Source organism: Ictidomys tridecemlineatus, chromosome 10, assembly GCF_052094955.1.
Source record: "Ictidomys tridecemlineatus isolate mIctTri1 chromosome 10, mIctTri1.hap1, whole genome shotgun sequence".
Taxonomy (NCBI): Eukaryota; Metazoa; Chordata; class Mammalia; order Rodentia; family Sciuridae; genus Ictidomys; species Ictidomys tridecemlineatus.
This window is the reverse complement of record NC_135486.1, coordinates 3,002,934-3,023,767: the sequence shown is the minus strand read 5'-3', so window position 1 is coordinate 3,023,767 and position 20,834 is coordinate 3,002,934. Positions and strand designations below refer to the sequence as shown.

General features: G+C 57.2%; 1 protein-coding gene across 2 annotated transcripts in view; it reads left to right on the top strand.

Moving 5' to 3' along the window:
* Cd247 (CD247 molecule) overlaps positions 1–18,849 on the top strand; it is a 62,413-nt gene extending 43,564 nt beyond the window's left edge. Inside the window, exons 2-8 of one of the 2 annotated variants that reach the window (XM_040277905.2) lie at positions 12,310–12,413; positions 13,396–13,452; positions 14,001–14,081; positions 15,241–15,276; positions 16,044–16,100; positions 16,869–16,904; positions 17,902–18,849. In XM_040277905.2, the coding sequence (XP_040133839.1) occupies positions 12,310–12,413; positions 13,396–13,452; positions 14,001–14,081; positions 15,241–15,276; positions 16,044–16,100; positions 16,869–16,904; positions 17,902–17,967 (437 nt within the window). In that variant the 3' untranslated portion in view covers positions 17,968–18,849. The remainder of the gene's footprint in view (positions 1–12,309; positions 12,414–13,395; positions 13,453–14,000; positions 14,082–15,240; positions 15,277–16,043; positions 16,101–16,868; positions 16,905–17,901) is intronic. The other variant, XM_005319846.5, reaches the window with a different exon arrangement.
* Positions 18,850–20,834: the final 1,985 nt, after the last annotated feature.

Sequence of the window (20,834 nt, the reverse complement as noted above, 5' to 3'; positions counted from 1 at the left end):
CCGGGGCTCCAGGGCGGCGCCCACAGGGAGGGCGTGGGACTGGGCGTGACCCTCCCAGCGGTGGCCCCCGGCCGCCCACGGGCTGCGTCCCGAGCGGCAGCTGCGAGCGGGCGTCACAGGCGAGCGCTGCCCGCGTGGGCTGGGCCCCGGGAAGCCGCCCCGCGCAGCCCCGCCCAGCGCCGAGCCGCAGGTGCGCCCCGCCCGGGCCTGCGCTGCGCTGCGACCGCGGGGATGGCGGGAGCCAGTCCCTCCTACACCGTGCGGTCGCCGGCGAGGTCTTCAGAGGCTCACCCACACTCTCCACCCCAGACACAGGCGCTAGCCCCGCTCCCGTTCCCTCTTGTCGGGTGTTTGGGGGAACTTGGAAGGGATTCTTCAACACAGAAAGACGGAGGGGGCCCCTCTGGGTTCAGCCACCACCCCCACCCCACCCCGGGCCAGAACCCGGGGGAAATGCACTGCCCTCCTCTGTCCTCCTCCATTTGTTACACCCTCAGGCTCACCCGCTGCGAGCGCTAGCCAGGGACTGAGGACCAAAGTGAATGGTGGGGTTCTCCGTTTTTAGCAGGGACAGATCGGGAATCAAATAATTAGTGGGAAATGTGCAAGAACAGCAGGGTGAGAAGTCGGAGATAATGTCAGACTTATTTTTAAAGTAGAACATTAGCTGGAGGCTAGCTCAGTGGTAGAGCGGAGCAAGGTCCTGGGCTCGGTCCTCAGCACCCAAACCTGCGGTGACTAAGTGCTCAGACCCAGCGCTGCTGTTCAGCTCCTGTTCAGGACACTCCACATGGAAGGCGTAGAGCACAGGTGCCCCAAAGCCTGGAAACCCGGAGGAGATGGGAGTCACTTCTACCCTTTTACAAGATTGACAGTGGGATCCATTTCTTACATTTAGAAGTTCTTTGCCTGAAAAGTATCTGAAGGTTGAGGGAAAACATACTGAATATATCATTTGAAAATGCATCTTTTTGTCGTGGTTGGGTCTTTTGCTGTTTCATCATCATCATCATCATCATCTATTTACTTATTTATAAGATGGGGTCTTACTGGTTGTCCAGGCTGGTCTAGAACTCCTGGGCTCAAGAGATCCTTCCACCTCAGCCGCCTTAGTAGCTGGAACTGCAGGCCCATGACCATGCCCCCAGGCTGCGACAGCCTTCTGTTTAACAATCAATCCCCCCGCCCCCATTCCTGACTTTTAACTCACTCTGGAATAGAAACAGTAGCCCACTGAAGGACATTGGTTCTGCCTGAAGGTAGCACAGAAGTTTGCCCAGAGGAGGTGACATTTGAGCTGACCCTTGAGAGAGAAGTAGAAGTTTGTCAAGTGAAGACCTTAATGTCTCATTGGAAGCAGCTGCTTGGCCCGCCCAGGGCAGCTGCTTTCAGGTGAGCCCAGGGCTGTTCTCTGTTCAGGTATCAGAAGGAGCTCCTGGAGGGAAGCATTCTCCCCCGACCAGGGCCCAGGCCCGAGTCAAACGCAAGGCAGGGGTCTGCTCACAGCTTGGGCCTGACAGAGGAGAAGGAGCAGCCTCACCGCCTTCCTCTCTGTCCACCACCCAAGCCCATGCCAGGCCCAGCCAAGGGCTCGGGAATCTGTGGTGGCTGCTCATTAGGAAACCAAAAGTACTGGGCACATTTCTGTAGTTGTTCCCAGCTACTGGGAGGCTGAGGCAGGACTGAAAGTTCAAGGCTAGCCTGGGCCACCTAAGAGTGACCCTGTCTCAAAATAAAATTAATAAAAGGCTGGAATGTAGCTCAGTGGTGCCCTCCTGGCTTCAATCCCCAGTTCAGGAGCTGGGGTTGGGGCACTCTTATTTTGGAGGCAGAGAAGCTAAGGGTGAAAAACTTTCCTAAGGTCACACTGGGTGATAGGTTTTGCGGTGGTCCTCACAAAAATAAGAAACTGCAAAAGAGTAAAACAAAAAACCCTCAAATCTCTTCTCACTCGTAGGCCCTTCGAAATGTAAGGGGCAAAATTTCATTTTACTTTTTTGATCAATCTCTCAATCCTTCAAACAATTATGAATTACTAAGTCCAGGTGTTACCTAAAACTGCGCTTCACTCTGGCGATGGACACAAAAGAACTTGAAACCCTGGGCTTGCCCTGAGCAGCCCGCAGGTGCGTGGAACAGGGAAGAATCCACACCTCAGAACAGCTGAGCGCTCTTTGCACCTGAAAACATGGACTCCATTGGTTCGGAGTGGGCTGAGTGGACTGCTGTCTGGAAGGTCCTGGGCCAGGGAAGCTGAGGAGGGCTGGGGCGGGGGGAGGCAGTACCAGGTGGAGCGCTCGATCCTACTGCCCCCGACCTGGGCTTCACCAGGCACAAGGCTCTCCGTCCAGGCTTGGTGGGTAATTTTGCCCTTCTCCATCTAGATAAAACCGTGGGGTAGGGGCAGGACTCCACTCCATTTTGCCTGTAACATTTCTTTGTTCTTTTCTCCTTTGCTGTCATTCTGGTCTTGGGAAATTGGCCTGTTCTCTTCAGTCAGTGAACTGTGCAAGGGGGCGTGGAGCGTGCTGCGGACTGCCCAGGCACCGCCCCCCCATTCCCACAGGGCCCGGGGCGTCCACTGAACCTGCCCAGAGCAGCTGGCGGCTCTGTACCAGGAGCAAAAGCATGCCAAGATGGAGATGATGCTGATGCTGGCGAGCCCCCACCCAGGCTCTGGCCCACAGGCTGAGAGCACACCTGATTCAGAATCTCCCAAGACACACGTGGAGTGAGGTCTTTCAGGACAGGCACTGCACCCTCCCAGCTGTCCTCAAAGTTTAGCCAGGTGAGAAGAAAGCAGGGCTGGAAGAAGAATCAATCAATTCTAGGACTGTCTCCATTACAATGTGTATTTTATTTTCCGTTTCATTCTTTTTTCGTGATGCTGGGGATCACATGCTGGACAAAAGCTCTACCATTGACCTACATCCTACATCCTCAGCCCATTAATATATTTTAAACCAAGTAGCTCTTTAGTACGCTGTGTTAGGATGCCATGATGTCCATCCACCCTGACACCTCGAAACATGGAGAATAAGCCCAAGATGGCCCTACAGTGCAAAGTCACAGCTCACTTGGGTGTTGATAGAAAAAGGAGCCTGCAAGTGGCTCTGGTCCCTGTGGGATTGTGGTGTGTCTCTGGGAGAGCTTTATGCTTTCCTTTCTGATACAGAGTCTCAAGCTGCTCTGGGCAATGGAGGGACTCAGCAGACTGCTCAAGACCCTGAGGAAAGAGGAAATAAGATGGAGCTTGGACAGTCTGCTGCAGGCTCCAGGCCCCCTTGCAAGGCCTGGCCACAAATGTTCAGTTGGAGCTGGACACAGTAATAGAATGTTCTGGACCAACCCAGAGCAGAGGGTCCAGGAAAAGTAGTACACATGAGAATACCTGCTTTAGAAGGCAGGGCCCTGGGCCTTCTGCCAAGACTCGGATTCAGCAGCTTTAGGAATTCTGATTCAGGACAAACTCTGGAGCACTGCTCAGGACGTGGGCTCTGCGATGAGCCCAGGGGAACAGAGAAACCCCCCATTTGTCATTTGCTCTGGAACTAGCTCAACCACCTTTTCCTGTCTTTCTAAAATTTGCAAAATCCTCCGTGTCTGTAGCTACAACGAGTCGTAGCCTGCGATCTGGTTAGCTCAAGTCAGAGAAGCCAGGAAAGGCTGACCACGGCCATTGCCTGGTGTCCTCCCCCACAGCGGCCTCACTTCTGCAGCCAGGTGCACCAGCTCACAGCCCGAACTCCAGCAGAAAAGGTCCCCGAGGGGAGATAAAACTCCGGGCTCCCCCTTGCTGGGTATGGGCTGGTGCGCGCCGGGCTGAGAAAGGAAAGCGCAGGTCTGACGACATCTGGAGTCCCCCTGTGTGAGAACGGAGACCCCTGGTGCTTCTAGCCCGCGCTCCGACGGGGGAGGATGCAGGGGCGGGGAGAGGCCCAGCGGGGCCGGTTTACTCTGCGGCCTTCAGAGGAGGCCTGGCCTCTCCCCGGCTGGCTGTGCCCGCAGAGTGCGCGCGTGGGCTGCTGTGCTGGGGGAGCCGGCCGTCCGGGTCACTCCTCTCAGGGGACCCGCGCTGCAGCCTGACCCTAACCGGGGGCGGCACAGTCGGCGAGGGACCGCAGTGGGGGCGGGCGCCAGCGGCTCGGATGCGAGGTCGCCTGCGATAACCCGCGGGGACCGCAGCGCCGACAGGAAACCTCGAGTTGGCGACCTGCCGCCGCCAGGCCCTGCTCCCGGGACGCAGGTGGCCGCGGGCTGCGGTGGGCTGGACAGACGGCCGTGCGTGCCCCGTCGGGGAATGAGCCGGCCCTCCCTCCAGGCCCAGTGAACAGTGTCTCCCGAGGCGTTTGTCCTTTGGGGAAGCGCGGGGCAGGGCACAGGGCTCCTCCTCTGCCTCACCACGCCCGCCCGATGGGCCACTGGAGGCCCAGACGGTTCCCCGCCAGGAGAGCACAGACGCCTGGCCCCCTCCGGCCCCCAGTCTTCCCGGGGTCTGGCCGTCACCTCCCAACTTGCAACTTGCTGAGGGGAGGGACCGGCTGGTGTGCCTTGTGGACCTGGACCGCCGCACCCCTGCCAGGTGCTCACCTAGCCAGGGTGGAGAGGGCTTGCAGGGGAGGCATCTGGTTCCTGCAGCACTGGATAGTAACACCTAAGGAGCACAGTAACCAGCACGCTATGGGCCCAGCAACTGTGGTCGGAGCGCAGCATAAACGTAATCCTACTCTACAAACACCATCACAAACACTTTCCGTACAGCTAGGGTGCATCCAAACCTGGCAAATCACCAACAGAAAGGTCCCAAGCCAGCCCTCCCAGAGGGGCGGCTTGCAGTCCTAGCACTGGAGGCTGAGGCGGGAAGATCCCTTGAGCCCTGGAGAAGGAGACCAGCCGGGCCAACAGAGGCAGACCCCATCTAAAAAACCCAGAAAACAAAAAGAAACACACCCAGCCTCGACCAGGTTCAAAGACCTTTGCTAGACTGACCCTATGTCTGACCCTACTTCTGCATTGCCAGAACAGTGGTGTTCACGCCTTCCTTGATTGAAGAGGTCACATAGCTGGGGATAATATTAAAATACAACCACTGTCATAGAGTTTCACACAGCACAAACCGTGCAAAGTGAAAGACATGAAAGATTCTCCCAAACACTCTTCTTCTGGCTTCTCTGCAGAGGTAGCTGAGGGTGATCTGTGAGCCCTTAGGCCTCCAGACAAACATATATTTAACACATTTTCAGCAGCATGAGATACAATGTTGTAGGACCACCACTGTCCATTCCCCCTCTCCATCTTCCATTACCTCAAACCCAAACTCCATCCAGAGACACTCTTATGAATATAGAAACATGCATACGTAACCTACATAATATTCATTTTTTCTATACAAATATTATACATACCATTTTAAATCTTGCTTTGTTAATTTTTAACATAATTGTCTTGGAAATCTGTTCATAGTAGCACATATAGAGCTATTTGTTGTATGTGTGTGTGATTGCTGTATAAATATTCCAAAACTTATCTGGGCAAGGTGGTGCACACTTGTAATCTCAGCAGTTTAGGAGTCTGAGGCAGGAAACAAAAGGTGTGGGAAAGCAGCTACGTGGTGAAGCACTCTGGTTCAGTACCCAGTGCCAAATAGATAAATACACAAAAGAGCACCAGATTCCCAGTTAGTGAACTCTTAAGTTAGTTTTTTGTTCTTCTATAGATGAAGATACAACAACATTTTTGTACCTATAGCTTTATATACTGTGAGGGTTTGTCTGTAAAATAAATGCTCAAAGAAATGGCAAAATCCTTCCTGGAATTCTGACGTAAAGGGGCTTGGTCTGGAGCAGGCTCTTTCTCTTCTTTTTTTTTTTTCTTGCAGCGCTGGGTGTTGAAACTAGGGAGGCCTTACCACTGAGCTGCATTCCCACCCCTTTTTACAACTTTTTATTTTGAGTCAGGGTCTTGCTAAGTTGCTGAGGCTGGCCTCGAACTTTCCATCCAGCTTAAGCCTCCCCAGTTGCTGGGGTCACCACGCCCAGACGGTGGATTTCTTTTAAACGCTGCTAATGTTCAAGAGCATAATGTGAGGGTCCTGTGCTTGAGAGAAAGAACAAAGGCCTGGTGAGCCTGGCCTCATCTCTTCTCTGCCACGCACCTGCCAGGGGCCTGCAGGGGAGTCATTTTGCCCTGCTGACCTTTGGTCTCTCTATCTGCAAAGCGGAGCAAATAAGATCTCAGTTACCTCACTCAAGTGTCATTATGAGCAAATGACATAAGAAATATCAAAGGATTGTCCAACCAAGTGTGTGGAGCAAATGTTGCCAAGGGTATGATTGTTAGACTGGGAGGCCTGGAGCCCGGGCTGGGTCAGAATTCTCTCTGTACACGTTGCTTTATGCTTGTGTGTATATATTCCCAAGGTGTTTTTAGGACAGTTTTTTTTTTTTTTTTTTTTTTTTTGCTTTTGAATGATTACAAATCATAAACAGCAAATTTGAAAAGGCAACATGGTATCATGTTGGTCGTAGTTGTGTTTGAACAGGAAATTATGGGTGATTTTGATTTCTCTACTTTTTTTTCTTCAGAATGAGTTGGCTTACTTGAAAATAAAAAGAAAGATGATCACATAAAAATTAGAAGTATTGCACAGAACATAACAACCTTAATGGAAATAAAAATATAAGAAGGGAAATACCCACCCATAGTCCTGTTACCCCTAAGGTACCAAACAGCCTCTTTCTTCCCTCCTACCTTGGAATCTTTGACTGTGAGCACATTGAATTTGTAGGTGGTTGTGACCAGATGATCCACTGCACAATAAAGCAAGACTACCCGAAATCTGAGGAGGGGTGGGACTGTCGGGCCAGTTACAGCAGGAGTGACGTGCTCTGCCACCAAGGGCATTGGCAGTGTGTGTCCTGGCCTTACATCTGCAGCCAGCTCCCCTAGGCCGCCCAGCACACTAGCCCCCGAAGAAGGAAGGCCAGTGGTAGAGGCAGGATGTTGCCTGCTGTGCAGCTGAGCCCCGAGGAGGAAGGACCCCCACAGCCTGTGGGGCTCCAGACCCCAGCCCTGAGGGACATGTGTCATCTACGGGCAGTGCCTCATGGTGGCTTGGAACATAGAGTGTGGCTCCAGGTCACTGGGTCCAACCCAGCTCTTGACCTTAGGCATGTTATTGTCTGGCCTGGTCTCCCCAGTGGTAAGGAAGGAATCACGGTGACGCGTGAATGGGAGCACTCACACGTGATTGCCGGCACAGGACCCCTTCGGCGTGTGATTGTCATCGTCACCGTTTGTCTGGCCTGTAGCTTGGCCACCGCTGTGAAAGTTGCTCAGGGAGGGGGGCAACGCCAGAGGGGAAGGTCTGGGTGCCCTGTGACACAGTGGGCTGGTGTCACACCCAGCAGCCTGCCCAGCACAGGCACCCCTAGAGCTGCTGCCACCGCTTCCTGAGGACATGTGACTTCCTGTTTTCTAAATTCTTAGCCTGCAGTGTCATTGTCAGTTTGTCTGAGACTAGGAGTGGGGTTGAGCAGTAGTGGGACCCGGGCTCAAAGTTGGGGGTGCAAAGTCAGGAAGGTCAGAAGGCCTGGAAGGTGGCCCTTCCGACCTTAGCTGTGGGCTCCTGTGATTCATACTGGTGCCATTAGTTCCTGTGAACTGAGCACTCACCAAGGGCCAAGTCCACCCCACTTGAGGGCCGCACGCCCTGGGAAGGAGCCAGGGTTGCTCCGGGTCACGTGGTAGATGAGCCGGGTCTCGTCCTCACCTGCGGCGCCTAAGTGCTTCTGTTGAAGTGCGGAAGAACTGGACGTGAGCAGGCCGGGAAAGGCTGCCATGTAGAATGGCCTACTCTGCATAATTTGTGCTTCTGGAGACAGAACTGGAACCAAAGTGACTTTCTTACACTCTGAAAATTAGAGCTCTCCATCTTCGTGGGTGGGAAGTGAGTAGCTCCCCATCACCAGAGCTGTTCAAGCAGAGGCGAGAGGTGCAGCTCAGGGAAATCCCTGCAGAAGGACTCACGTCCCTGGGGACACACAGGAGAGGAGAGGAACTTTGCATCAGGTGCCCTCCAGAGCTTTCCCGCAACCTTCTGGCCTTAACAAGATCTGAGTGTGCAGCCAGATCACGGGAGGGCAAAGCATGCTGTCGGCCATGCAGGGTGCGTCCTGCCGCGAGGGCATCCTTTGGTGAGGCCGGGATTCTCAGCACGCCCACGCTGCCGAGGCCTCCTGTGCACCCAGCCCTCCCTCCACAGTCACCAGCAACTGGGTGCTCACACCCCTGAAAGGCAGGTGTTCCCATCACCAACCAAGGAGCCTGGCAGCTTCCACCCCAAATCTGGCTGGAAGGGGTGGCAGATGGAGGCCTGCTGGTTCCTGCTGTTTGCACCAGCAGAGCCTCCAGGGTGGCCAGAGGGCCCTGGAGCCAGTGCCCTGCCTGCGCCTGTCGTCCCAGCTCCTCGGGAAGAGGCTGAAGCAGGCGTTGGCAAGCTCCAGCTCAGCCCGGCAGCAGAGGAAGATGCTGCCAGAGATGGCAGGTGTCCCCACACCTGGTCTCGCCTGCTCTCTGTCTCTGCCTTGGGATGCCCTGGTCAAACTGCTTCTGTGGACGGGAACTGACGCTGGAAGGGCTGAGGGAGCTGCCCCTGGATGCTAGTCAGAGGCGAACCCAGTGTGCTGCGTCTTCCCGACGGAGGGCAGCGATAGGCCAGTGAAGAGGTGGCAGCAAGGGTACAAACTCACCTGCCAGGCTGCCAGAGGGGCCTCGCGGCCTGAGCCTGCCGCGGCTGTCGGGCAGACAGCAAGGCTGTGCCTCCAGAGGCAGGGAGGCCTGGGAGGAGGGGACAGGCTCTGCCTGGGGCTGAGAAGCAAGGAGTCACGTGCCCTGAGGTGGCATCCTGGGGGGCAGCCCGCTGCTGGGGGGCAGCCTGCACACGTGGCCTTGAGCCCCACCCAGACTCCACCATTGTTGGTGCGGAGGAACTGGAAGCCATCACTGACAGGTTGCCTGCTGGTGCCTTCTTATTCAGTGCTCACCACAGACTGACGGTAGACGCGCAGCCCTCCATTTTGCAGATGAAGAAACTGAGGCCCAGCGTGAGGTGACTTTCCAAGACCATGCAGTTAACAGGTGGCAGGGGAGGTACCAAGGTCTCCCTGTCCCTGGTCTGGGGCTCCTCAGCCTCAACAGCCCCTGGCACAGAGCTGATGCCCCCGAATCACCTGATTCTGTAGTTGAATTGGGTCCCGGCCTCCCCGCACAGCACAGGGCCGGATGATGGGGAGCCTGCCGGGGAGGGGTGTGCCGTCCATGTCCTTCTCCTCCCCAAGCAACAGGGCAGCATCCCACGTGCCCTGGCCGGAAGATTCTGCTGCTCCCTGAGCAGGAAGGAAACCTGTCGCAGTGGCTCATCTCCAGGGAGATGGCCAATCCCCTGCCCCCACTGGGCTGCGTCCACACAGCACAAACGCTGCTCCTATCTGTTCTAAATTCACGTCCAGTGATCCTCTGTTCTGCGTTTCTCTCAGCCCTTCCACCCCGTAAATCGCCACTAGCATCTCCTCTCCAGCCCAGAAGGCAACCCCCCCACCCCGGGGGACCTTGGCTGGGGCCGAGGGTCTCTGAGCCTTCAGGGCCTCACCAAGCGTCAGCGCGAGTGTTGTGGGATGCACCCAGTGGTCCTGGAGCGCCTGGCCAAGGAGGGACGCAAGTCCTGCTACGTCCTGGAGTGCTCTGTGGGCTGCAGGTGTTGCCCAGGAGACGTGCCAGCACAGCCCGAGCTGGGCACCCCGGGGTCACCACCCACAGGCTGTGTTCTTGCCCGAGAGGATTCTGGCAAGACCGCAGCTTCGCGAAAGAACGGCAAAATGTTAGAAGAGAGGACGACGGAGAAGGGGACAATCTCAAGGGAGGGTGGGTCCTCTCAGAGAGGAGGGGGCACACCCCCTGCCCTCCAGTTTTATTGGAAAGTTTCCAGAGTCCCATCCAGGTCCACCTCTTGACTTCTGTTTGTTTTGGTGCTGGGGAGTGAACCAGGGGTACTCAACCACTGAACCACACCCCAGCCCTTTTTTATATTTTATTTAGAGACAGGGTCTCACTGAGTTTTTTCGGGCCTCACAAAGTTGCCGAGGCTGGCAATCCTCCTGCCTCAGCCTCCCAAGCTGTAGGGATTTACAGGTGTGTGCCACTGCGCCCGGCTACCTCTTGACTTTTTTTTTTAATCTTTATTTTTTAGTTGTAGGTGGACATAATACCTTTATTTCTTTTTAATGTGGTGCTGAGGATTGAACCCAGTGCCTCGCCCATGCTAGGCCAGCTCTCTACCTCTGAGCACCAGCCCCAGCCCCCTACCTCTTGACTTTTGACAGTAGGATGGTCTCAGACTTCTAGTCCCCACTGGGCATGGTAAAGGGTCACTTTGGCCGAGGCTGAGCAATTCTAATGGGAAGTTGTTCTTACAGATTTTATGGTTGGAGGAATTATTCTTCTGTCCCTGAGTTCTGGGATGTGTGAGGGCTGCAGAAGTGAGGTGGCTGGTGGGGAGGGGCCTTCTGGGCCTGCACTTCTGTAGAGAGCGGGTAGTTTGCTGAGGAGCATAGTGTCCGGTTAGCCAGGGGGCTGCAGGTGAACTGCTTTTTAAAAGAAAGGGCTGTGGGGGCGGTACAGTGGGCCAGTCCCCGCCCTCCTGACTCCTGTTCCTTCCCCGACAAGAGCCAGTCACAGAAGGTGGGTCGGGTGGGGTTGCAGGAGGGGGTCGTGCCAGCACTGGCAGGCCTGCAGGGTACTGGCTCCAGCAGAGGCCGGCGCAGGACCGCACTGTGTGGTCAAGGAGAGACAGCAGTGAGCAGGGCTGTCTGGGCCTGGGGTGGTGAGGCAGACCTGGGTGGTGGGCCTGGTTGGTGGCAGGAGCTGGAGGAAGTTGACTAAAAGATCGGCTGGCTGGGGCCAGGAGGGGTCTTGAATCAGGGTGGGCACCAAAGGCTGTGGACAGAGGTGTGGAGGGTGGTGGGGATGGGGACAGAGGGGCAGCCTAGTCCCAGCTCCACGGCTTGTGGGGGGAGCCAAAGGGTGGCTGGCAGGGAGGGTCCTCCCTGTGAGCTCTCTCCTGAGCTCTGGCGCCTGGTGCCGCTTGGAGGATCTGAGGAAGACCACACCATGGCGGCGAGCGCTGGCCGCGCGCTCACTGAAGGAATGTGGCAGTTCCCATGCTCTTCACAGAAGGCAGCCGAGGGGCCAACCTGCCCAAGTCACCCACCTAGTAAGGCCGCGCGCTCCTCAGGACCTTGTCCACTCCCTGTGCCCGCTTGAGCCCTCGGCGGCCACCAGAGGGCGCCTGCGTCCGGAGAGGCCACCTGGCTGGGGTGGAGGGAGGGGGACCAGCTGCTGCGTCCAGCCCAGAAGCTGCGTCCCCTCCCTCACGGTGCCAGAATCTTTTAAATAAAAATGTAAGCCGCACATTTACTGGACCATGTCCCTGCCCTTTGTACCCGAGTACCAGCTCAGGGTGCACTGAGGGCAGTGTGAGAAGGTCAGTAGGGCAGCAGGAGCCGGGCACCCTTGGAAACTTGGAGAGGCTGAACAGAGGACTGCCCAGCTATAACGGCAGGGTGTGCGACGTTCAGCTGTGGCAGGATTTTAGGGAGGAGGAGGAAGAGGAGCAGCGTGGGCAGTGTGGGCAACGGCACAGAGGTGTGTCTAGGGGGCCAGGACTGGTGGACAGGGAGTTCAGGCCCCAGAGGGAGGTGGACCTCTGGTCCCTTGGGGCCTGGGGGTAGGAAGCCAAGCACCAGAGCCACCACTGGGGTGGAGAGTCCTGGCAGTGAGGAAGCTGGGAGTCAGGAGGGTAGAGCTGACCCTGGTTCTCATCGTCCTGACGTCACCTGACCACTGAGTCTCTGAGCCCACCCTTCCCAGGCCCCAGAGTCCTGCTCTCTCCTGTGGGTGGCCTTGGGAGCCACATACCCTAGTCATCCAGATGGGGGCACCTGGCTGAGGCTTCCTGAGTTCACGGCTCATGTCGGGCTCACTTGCAGCTGGGGCTGGGCTCCCAGGGCACAAGCCCTGTGGTGGACAGCTTCGCAGTTCTGGGTGCCTGCCCCATCTTCCCAGGCTCTGGGGCTCCTGCAGGTATCACGCAGCCACTGTGGCAGCGAGCTGCTCCAGGAGCTGGCTGAGGTGGGATGGCAGGGTGGGGTCTACGTCCTTGTCATGGTTTCTTTGGCCACAGTCACAGGGCACTCTGGGTGGTGGGACGTGTTCTTGTTATCCTGGGCCTGGCTGACCAGGGTCTCTTGACAGAGGCACAGAGCTTTGGCCTGCTGGATCCTAAACTCTGCTACTTGCTGGATGGAATCCTCTTTATCTACGGTGTCATCGTCACTGCCCTGTTTCTGAGAGCAAAGGTGGGTACCCAGGGCTCTGGAGAGGGTGCAGAGAGGCCTTGGTCTTAGTTTCAGGCTTGGTGGTACCTGGGGCTTGGTTCCCACAGCAGAGCAAGGCCAGACCCAAGTGCATACTTGGGGCTGAGTCTGATGGGGTGGGGGAGCTGGTGCTGCACCAGTGCCTGAATGGCAGCGTCCCCTGCAGGGGCCACTGCTGGAGAGCAAGGGGCTTCTGCACAGGTGTCGCGGTCAGGAGGTGGAGGACCCACAGCCTCTTCCCAAGTCCTGCTGCCAGCTGCCAACTGAGGCCATGTCAGCTTCTCTAGAAACCTCAGTTGGCTCAGAGCCCTGATTTCACCATGGGCTGGTGAATTTCTTAGAGACCCCAAATTTCTTAGAGGAGCTGGACCTGGTGTGGACAGAGGGTGGAGTTACTGTCTGTCATCACTCCAGTGCCCTCTAACCCATTTCCCCCTTGGAATTTGTGCTCTGACTCTTCTTCTACTATTTTTTCTTTTTTTTTTTTTTTAAATTTGGAAAGGGGCCCTGGCTGATCTCCAAGTTTCTTTCCAGTGCCCTGACTCTAATGCCTCGAAGTTCCTCCACTGAGGTGGCCTGGACTGGAGAAAGAGCCAAGTTGTGCTAAACTTGGGGCAGATGCTCCAAGTGTTGGAGCCCAAGGCTGAGGCTTCCTGCTCAGGTGCTGCAGGGCTAAGGTAGAGGGCTAGGGTAGGGGAAGGACAAAAGCCCTGGCCCAGGGGGCGAGAAGGAACTTGTGCAGTCACAACCACTGTGATCGTTCCGAGTCCCTGGAATGCCCACCCTGCACCTCTGTGGGCAAGGGCGACTGGCTGGGAGAGGAAACCCCAGATTCCGGGACAAAGTCACAGGCAGGCGCAGAAAGGGCAGCTGAGCTCGGGAGAGGGCTGCTGCCTCAGACCCCTGCAGGCAGCACAGGCAGGGCAGGGCCACCGTGAGGCCCTAACCCGCTGCTCTGTTGCAGTTTGGCAGGAGTGCAGACGTCGCCGCCTTGCAGCAGGGCTCAAACCAGCTCTACAATGTAAGTCCACTGGTCTACCTGTCTGTCTGTCACCTGCAGGCAAGTAGTTTGCCGTTTTCTGACCCATGAGACATGGCAGGGGTGCCGTGAGCATGTGATGCACGGTGTAGCCAAAGACGTAGCCAGCCTCCAGGGAGCCGCTCGGCCTTCAGCAATTCGCAAAGGCTAGAGGCTGCAGAGAATCCTCCCAGCAGAGGATGACAATCACATGTCCCTTTCAGTGGGACTTTGGTCCAACTGATGACCCTCTAGCAGCCTGGGCTTCCTTATCTGCTCATGGGAATGTTGTGACTTGTCCCATCTGATTGACCAGCATGTAGTAAGAAAAGCATCTGGTGACTCTGGGTCCCTCCCACGGTCACGGTAACCACTGTGCTCTGAGAGGTTCTCTCAGGTGACGGTATCCAGATGAACCAGGTCCCCCCACCTCCCTCACTCTGCTCCCTGTTCCCTTTCTTTGTGAACCACCACCAAGAAGCCAAGCAGGCTCCCCCGTCCCGCTGCCCCCCCCCTTCCTCTTCCCCAGGTCTGACACCTTTTTATTTTAGGAGCTCAATCTAGGACGAAGAGAGGACTATGATGTCTTGGATAAGCATCGGGGCCGGGACCCCGAGATGGGAGGGAAGCAGGTAGGGAGCACCTCTGTGCCTGTGTGGAGGGGGGCTTGTGGGTGGGTCCCCTGCACCAGCACACATGGGGCTGGCTGGCTGCCAGCTCTCGACCCCTCCTTGGCTCCTTTCTGCATTACAAGGGGCCTGAGCTCAGGAATACTTGTGGGCCTTGTGTCCAAGCGCCAGCTGCTGTCCTGGGAACTGCTCCTTGGCCACCACCTGCCCCCAGGAGGACAGACCTGACGAGAAGGTCCACACAGAAAAGGCTACGACCACTTAGCGAGGATTGTGGGTCTGAGTACCCTCCAGAGCCTCCTCAGAGCCAGGCTTCGGTGGCTTTGCCAACTCCACCCCTGGTGGCAAGCGGGACAGACAAGGCCAGAGCAGAGATCTCTCAGGAGCAGGGCTTCCAACAGAGGCAGAAACTGCCCTGTGGCCCTTGATGTGTTGGGTCACACCTGCCATCAGCCCTTCCCTAGCCCCTCCGAGCCCTGGGCTGGGTGTGCACTGCTAGAAGGAATGGGTAATAGGAGAGGCCACCCATTTCCTTGAACACTCCCATCCTCTTTCCTCCTCTTCCCTGGACTAGGAGGTCTGTGGGAAGGGGGAAAGGAGGGGCTGTTCTCTGCATGAAGAGAGGACCTGCAAACAGGGGGTGGCCTCCAATATTTCTGTCCTTAGCCACAGACTCACTTGTAAGCCTTCTTTATTTTTGGTACTGGGTTTTGAACCCAGGGATGCTTTACGACTGAGCGACAGCCCCAGTCCTTTTTACTTTTTGAGATGAGGCTTCACTGAGTGGCTGAGGCTAGCCTTGGACTTGCAATCCTCCCGCCTCAGCCTCCTGAGTTGTTGGGACTAGAGTGCACCACCACCACACTGGGCACATAGAATGCTTTAGACACACATGAACTACTCTGGAGGTCAAACAGACTGTCAGCAGACACCCTGAGGCCACCCTGGGCAAGACAGGAGAAGTGTGTCTCTAAGTGCTGGCAACCGGGCTTGAGCCGCCTGGTGCAGCAGGGGCCTGAAGGTGGCCTCCCTGGGCTGTGGCGGGCAGGGAGGAGGGAGGCGGGTGGCAGATCTCGCAGGTGAAGTAGGTGGGGGCAGGGTGGGCTGTGACTCGCTGGTGGCCTGAGCCTCCCCTCCTGATGTTCCCTCATTTCTTTCCTAGCAGAGGAGGAAGAATCCTCAGGACGGCGTATACAACGTGAGTAGGGAGGACTTCACGTCAGGGCAGGGGGAGGGCTGAGGGGCTCTCCTCCACAGGTGTCCCTCCCTGGGTCATGCACCTGGTTTCTGCTTGCAGCCTGCAGTGCCTCTACTTGTCCCCTGCCCGTGCCTTGGCTCTGTTGGCCTGGAGCCCGCTGCTGGAGTTCCCAGGTCCACCGGCCTGTGGGGAGGAAGGCCACCGGCAGGCCAGGCTGGGTGGGAGCCCCTCCTGGGCTGCGGCTCCTGGGGGCTGGCATTTTCCCGAGGCCTTTTTTTTCTGTACTGAAGCTCACACCTCCCCATGCTGGGCAAGCACTGACCACTGGACTCCACCCCAGCCTTTTTGAGACTAGTCTTTGAACTGGCAATCCTGCTCAGCCTCCCCGAGTTGCTGGGACTACAAGTGTGCGGAGTGCTGCTTTTTATTGAAATATCCACTCCACCACCCTCGGAGCTTCCTGTCCTTGCTCTGCAGAAAGCCGATCCACAGCCCGTGTCATTGGCTGCGTAGAGACAACTTGCTCAAATAAATGATTAGGGACTTGGGGAGTCCTTTACTGTGCGGTGTACAACTCCACCACGCAAAGAGCTACAGCTCCCAGCACATCCCCAGAGGCCGAGGAGCAGGTGGTGGGTGGAGAGCCGCTGGCTGCCTGAGGCCGGGGCAGGACGGTGCGACCCTGTCCCTGGGGAACCCGGAGGCTTTCTGGCGGCAGAGCCCGCTCGCTCCTGCAGTACATCAGTGCCTCCTGCCTTCTCCTCCAGGCACTGCAGAGAGAGAAGATGGCGGAGGCCTACAGTGAGATTGGGGCGAAAGGAGAGGTGAGTGTGCTGCTGCACTCCCGAGGGGTTCCTCAGCGCCCTCCAGGATGCCTGCCACAGGATGCCTCTCCCACCTGTTCCTCCTGAGACTCACAGAAGCCCATGTGGTTGCCCTCAGGGGCAATGTGACTCCAGGGCTTCCCAGGAGGACACTACATGAGGCAGAAGCAAGTCAAAGCCTCACTCCTAACAGGAAGCGCTGAGGGCCCCAGGTGTGCCCAAACGGTCACTGACTGGGACCGGGGTCTCAGGGCAGGATGGAAGCACAGGGGCCTTTGTTCATAAGTGATCAAGGATTTCAAAATGGAGAGAGAGCCTGACGAGTCCCTGTGACAGGCGCTGTGTGTCCATGATGCCCACGTGGCCAGCACCTCGCGCTGGGGGCTCCACGAAGTCCCCACAGACCTGGTGAGGCTTGTGTGTGTGCCCGAGGCACGAGAAGGTAAATGGCTCACCCCAGGTCACGCAGTAAACAGGGAGTGGGGTTTTCCACGACTCCCCCGGAGCTCATGACCACTGTGCAGAGCCACTCCTGGTGAGCAGACAGCAGGGGAGATTTTCCAGAGCTGCAGGGGGCCATTTCCAAGCTGTGGGCAACAGGGCAGCCCCTGCGAGGGTCTGAGTGGGGCCTGACCTTACTCTGCAGGGCCCCTTCTCCCTGGGGCGGAGGGCGGGGTAGGTGTGAGCTTGGACAGTCACCTGACTTCCCAGAGGTGGGGCCTGAGCAAGAGCCCATGCTGACTTCACACACCCCTTCTCTCTCCACAGCGTCGGAGAGGCAAGGCGCAAGACGGCCTCTACCAGGTGAGAGCCCAGCCTCCTTCCTGGGGCTCCAGGCTAGTGGCACCTGTTCTCGCCAACAGCAGGGCAGGCGCTCAGGGGCTCCTGCAGGCCAGCGGCAACCCCACTGCCCTAAGCTCCTGCGCAGGGCCGGGACCTAGACACTCCACCAGATTATGTGGCTCTAGCCAGGAAGCTGTGGGCACCCCATGCACAAGGCCACAGCAGACAGGAGGCCGCTGTCCAGAGGGTATGGGGCTCCCCAAAGGAACAGACAGCTGTGGGCACAGGCTCCTACACAAGTGACCCCTGACTGTCCACATCTGTGGCTGGGTCCTGGCAGAGGCCTTCTCTGCCTCCAGTTGGCCTTGGTCAGGGAGGATGGGCAGGAAGGTTGAAGAAAAGGAAGAGAAAGGGCAACTTCAAAAGGAAGACTGTTATTACAATGAGGTGCCTGGTTCATGCAAATCAGTGCAGATGATCATGCAAACTGAGCATATTCAATCTACTTCTCTACCAGGGTCCCCAGGGGTCCAGTTTCTCCAGGCTTCCTGGTGCGGGCTTGCCACAGGACAGTGATATCAAAAGTGGCCTTGCTTGGCCTTGGGAAAAGGGAGGGGCCTTCCACCAGAGTGGGGTGGGGGCACCTTGAGTGTCAATTACTACATGACTGGCAAACTCACTGTAGGGACAGGGTCTGGGAACAGTAGCCAGCCCCTCTCTCCCTAGGACTAGTCCTCAGGTATCAGAGCAGCAGATTCTCTGGAGCAAGCCTGGCCCCTTTCCTGAGACTGCAGCTCAGTATTTGAGGTGGGGGAACTTCTTCCTCTTGATGACAGGAAGGGAGCCTGGTCCAGGCACCGGGGATACAGCTTGGGGAGAGGTGAGCACCCAGCTGGAGGGGAGCCTTCTCTCCAGCAGCTCCTCCAGCCAGGGGCCCACCTATGGCTCCTGGAGGCGGGGGCAGGGCATGGGGAGGTGGCTACGGGTTCTGACCACTCTTCCCATTTGCTTTCACCAGGGCCTCAGTCCAGCCACCCAGGACACCTACAATGTTCTCCACATGCAGGCCCTGCCCCCTCGCTAACAGTGTGGGTCTCACCAGCCTCAGGCCTGACCTGCTGATGCCAACTGTAAGACAGGATGAGCTCTTTACCACCGCCTTCCCTCATACTTCTCAGCCACTGAAGTACTCCCCTCCACAAACAGGATGCTTCCCAGTTGTGACATTTGCTGATCTCCAATTCCAAGCCCTGGCGCGATGAACATGTCCCTGGGCTCCAAGGGAGTGCAGCCCACAGTCATGGGCAAGGCCCTGCCCTTAGGACTTCAGACTTGCTGGTGCCTGGAGAGCAGCCCTCTCCCTTGGCTCCATGTCTTAACCTGGGGTTGGGGACAATTCCCTCACAGCTGGGTTAGGTCTGCCTTGTGAAGTCCAGGGCAGGCCCCGTGTCAGCACATGTCCTGTCTGTACTGCTGTCAGGAATCTGAGTGGCTTCGCTCCTGCTGTCAACCCCCCCCCCCCACTTCAAGGTAACCTGTGCTTGGGCCACTCTGTGGAGGGCTGGGCAGAAGGGCCAGCAGGGCAGTCCTCCATCAGACATGCCTCTGCATCACCAAGTCACATGCCAGGCACTGTGGGGGGTGGAAAAACGTGCAAGGCTGTCCTTGTCCTCACAGGTTCACATCTTAGAGGGAAAATGAGTCGTGCACAATCTGGTTTAAAAAATGGGAAATGGAGTGTGAACACAGAGTGTCACTAAGATTGTGAACAAAGCGTGGAAGTGAGTAGGGAGGAGTCCTTCCTGCCCTGCTCCAGGCACCGTCCCTCAGCCTCCCGGGAATGGCAAGCCCGTCCTGGGGACTAAAGGACTCGTGGCCGTGGGTGGCAAACCCTCTTTGCTCTGCTTGGTTTTAACTTATACTGGCTCGCTAAAGCCCATTTCGTATAATAAATGCTTCAGTGAAACCGGTGCTGTCCCCTAAGCTCTGTTCAGCAGTCAATCTGTGATGGCGATGCAGTCGGTAACTGGGAAAGCAGTGTCACCCTTGCTCCGGGGGAACTGCCTATTCTGCCAGGAACATGCAGGTGGACATAGGTGCACCAGCCCAGAGTGCTGCCATGGGGTCAGTGCGGGCCAAGCAAGGCACCTCAGGTAGTGGCCGAATCCACTCCTGAGAGAGCAGTACCCAGTATAGGAGTGTTGGCCCAGTCTTGTGCCCCAGCCCAGAGAAGGTAACGGGCAAGGAGCCCTGCATCACCATGCCCAGCTCTGGAGGGCAGGAGACCCCCCCCCCCGCCCCCGGAGGCCAGAAGTGGGTGATGCTGTGGGCAGAGGGTGCCCGGGAGTCAATAGTAGCACATGCCACTGCACTGAATGTCTCAGCCCACAGGGCTGCAGGTGGGTGGTGGGCAAGAGGTCCTCAGGTCAGTTTCCCTCTGGAAGGTGGCCCTGCCCATAGCGGTGGCTCTCTGTGAAGCCCCAACTCGTCGAGCCCACCTGTTAAACTTTGTGAGGTCACTCTGAGCCTTGGCTTGGTCAAGAAGTCCAAAGCCACCTACCCCCACAGCACTCTGTATGCTGCCAGGCACAGGGGACAGCCCAGAGAGAGGAGAACGTCCATCTGGGAGCAGCCTCGCAGGGGAACCCACTCCTGAGCCTCGAGCGCTGAAGTCTGCCGCTTCTGTCTGTTGAAATGTGCGAGCCGTACCCAGGGCTGCGCTAACCTAGCCTCACTTCAGGAGGAGCAGAGCTACACACAGGCTGCGGGACCTGCACTGACCCAGTTCTGTCAGACACGTCTGAGATGGCGGGTGGGAACCAGCAGTGCGCTGGGGGGCTGGCCGGCTCCCAACAGCACAACTGCACAGAGCGCGGCTGGGAGAGGAGCAGACTGCCTACAGAGGAGAGTGGAGAGGGCAGAGCTCCTGGGAGAATGAGGCCCTGCAGGCAGGGCGAGCGTGGCTGCCCCTGCCCTTCCTGAGGCCCAGCAGGCCATGACTGTCAAGACCCTGTCCTGTTCCTCGTGCTGGCACAGACACACCTCCCAGTCCAGGAAACAAGGAGCTGGACCTGCATGAGGAGTCCAGAGTTTGTCAACTGGGGCAGCAGCGCAGAGGACACCTGCAGGGGCTGGCCATGCTGGTGTCTGGCCAGCTGTGGTGTGTGGGCTTCCTTCCGCCAGCGGCCCCGGGGGTCTTGGTGAGCTGCAGTCACTTCTGTGAGTCAGAGTCGAGTCCTGACCATGTCTGTGCCTCAGTGACAGCCCCTCGCACTGCTGCTCATGCCCTCTCCAGGAGCCGTCAGAACAGACCTACCTTACGAGACGGGACGCAGGCTCAGGTCCATCCCTTCACTCTATTCCGTAGGATGTGACACCAGGTTTTCACGTGCTGAAGTCTGCCTTATGTTGTCTTTACCAAGGAGAGAGTTTCTGTGAAGAACTTGAGATTATTTTAGGAAGACACTTTACAAACTCGTATACAAGCTGTAAGTGCGAGAAGGGAACCCAGTGCCTCCTCGCTTTGGACCTTCTGTAGGACAGTGGCCTCATCTTGAGATAGGCACTCTCTTCTGCAAACTCACAAACCCAAGACGTCGACCTGGGGGATCTGACTCCACAGCTTTCTGACAAGGTCAGGCTTTCTCTGGAGAATTCACCTTAGTTTCAACTTTCCTTCCTATGGAACCCTGCAGTGGCCCATGAAGACACAGTGCTGAGGGGCACAGTGAGCCAGAGGCAGCCGTGTGCGCTCCCTCACACAGGAGACCAGCCTCCCTCACAGGACTCCGGGGAGTCCAGATGCTCAGGGTCTGGCAAGATGTGCCCGACGGGCATGCCAGCCAAAAATACATACAGGGAAGTGGAGTTCAATCCAAGTTCTGCAGTCCCAACTGCACAGCAGGACGGGAGCTTTGAAGAGTCCCCTGTCAGGATCATCAAGCAAGAGCC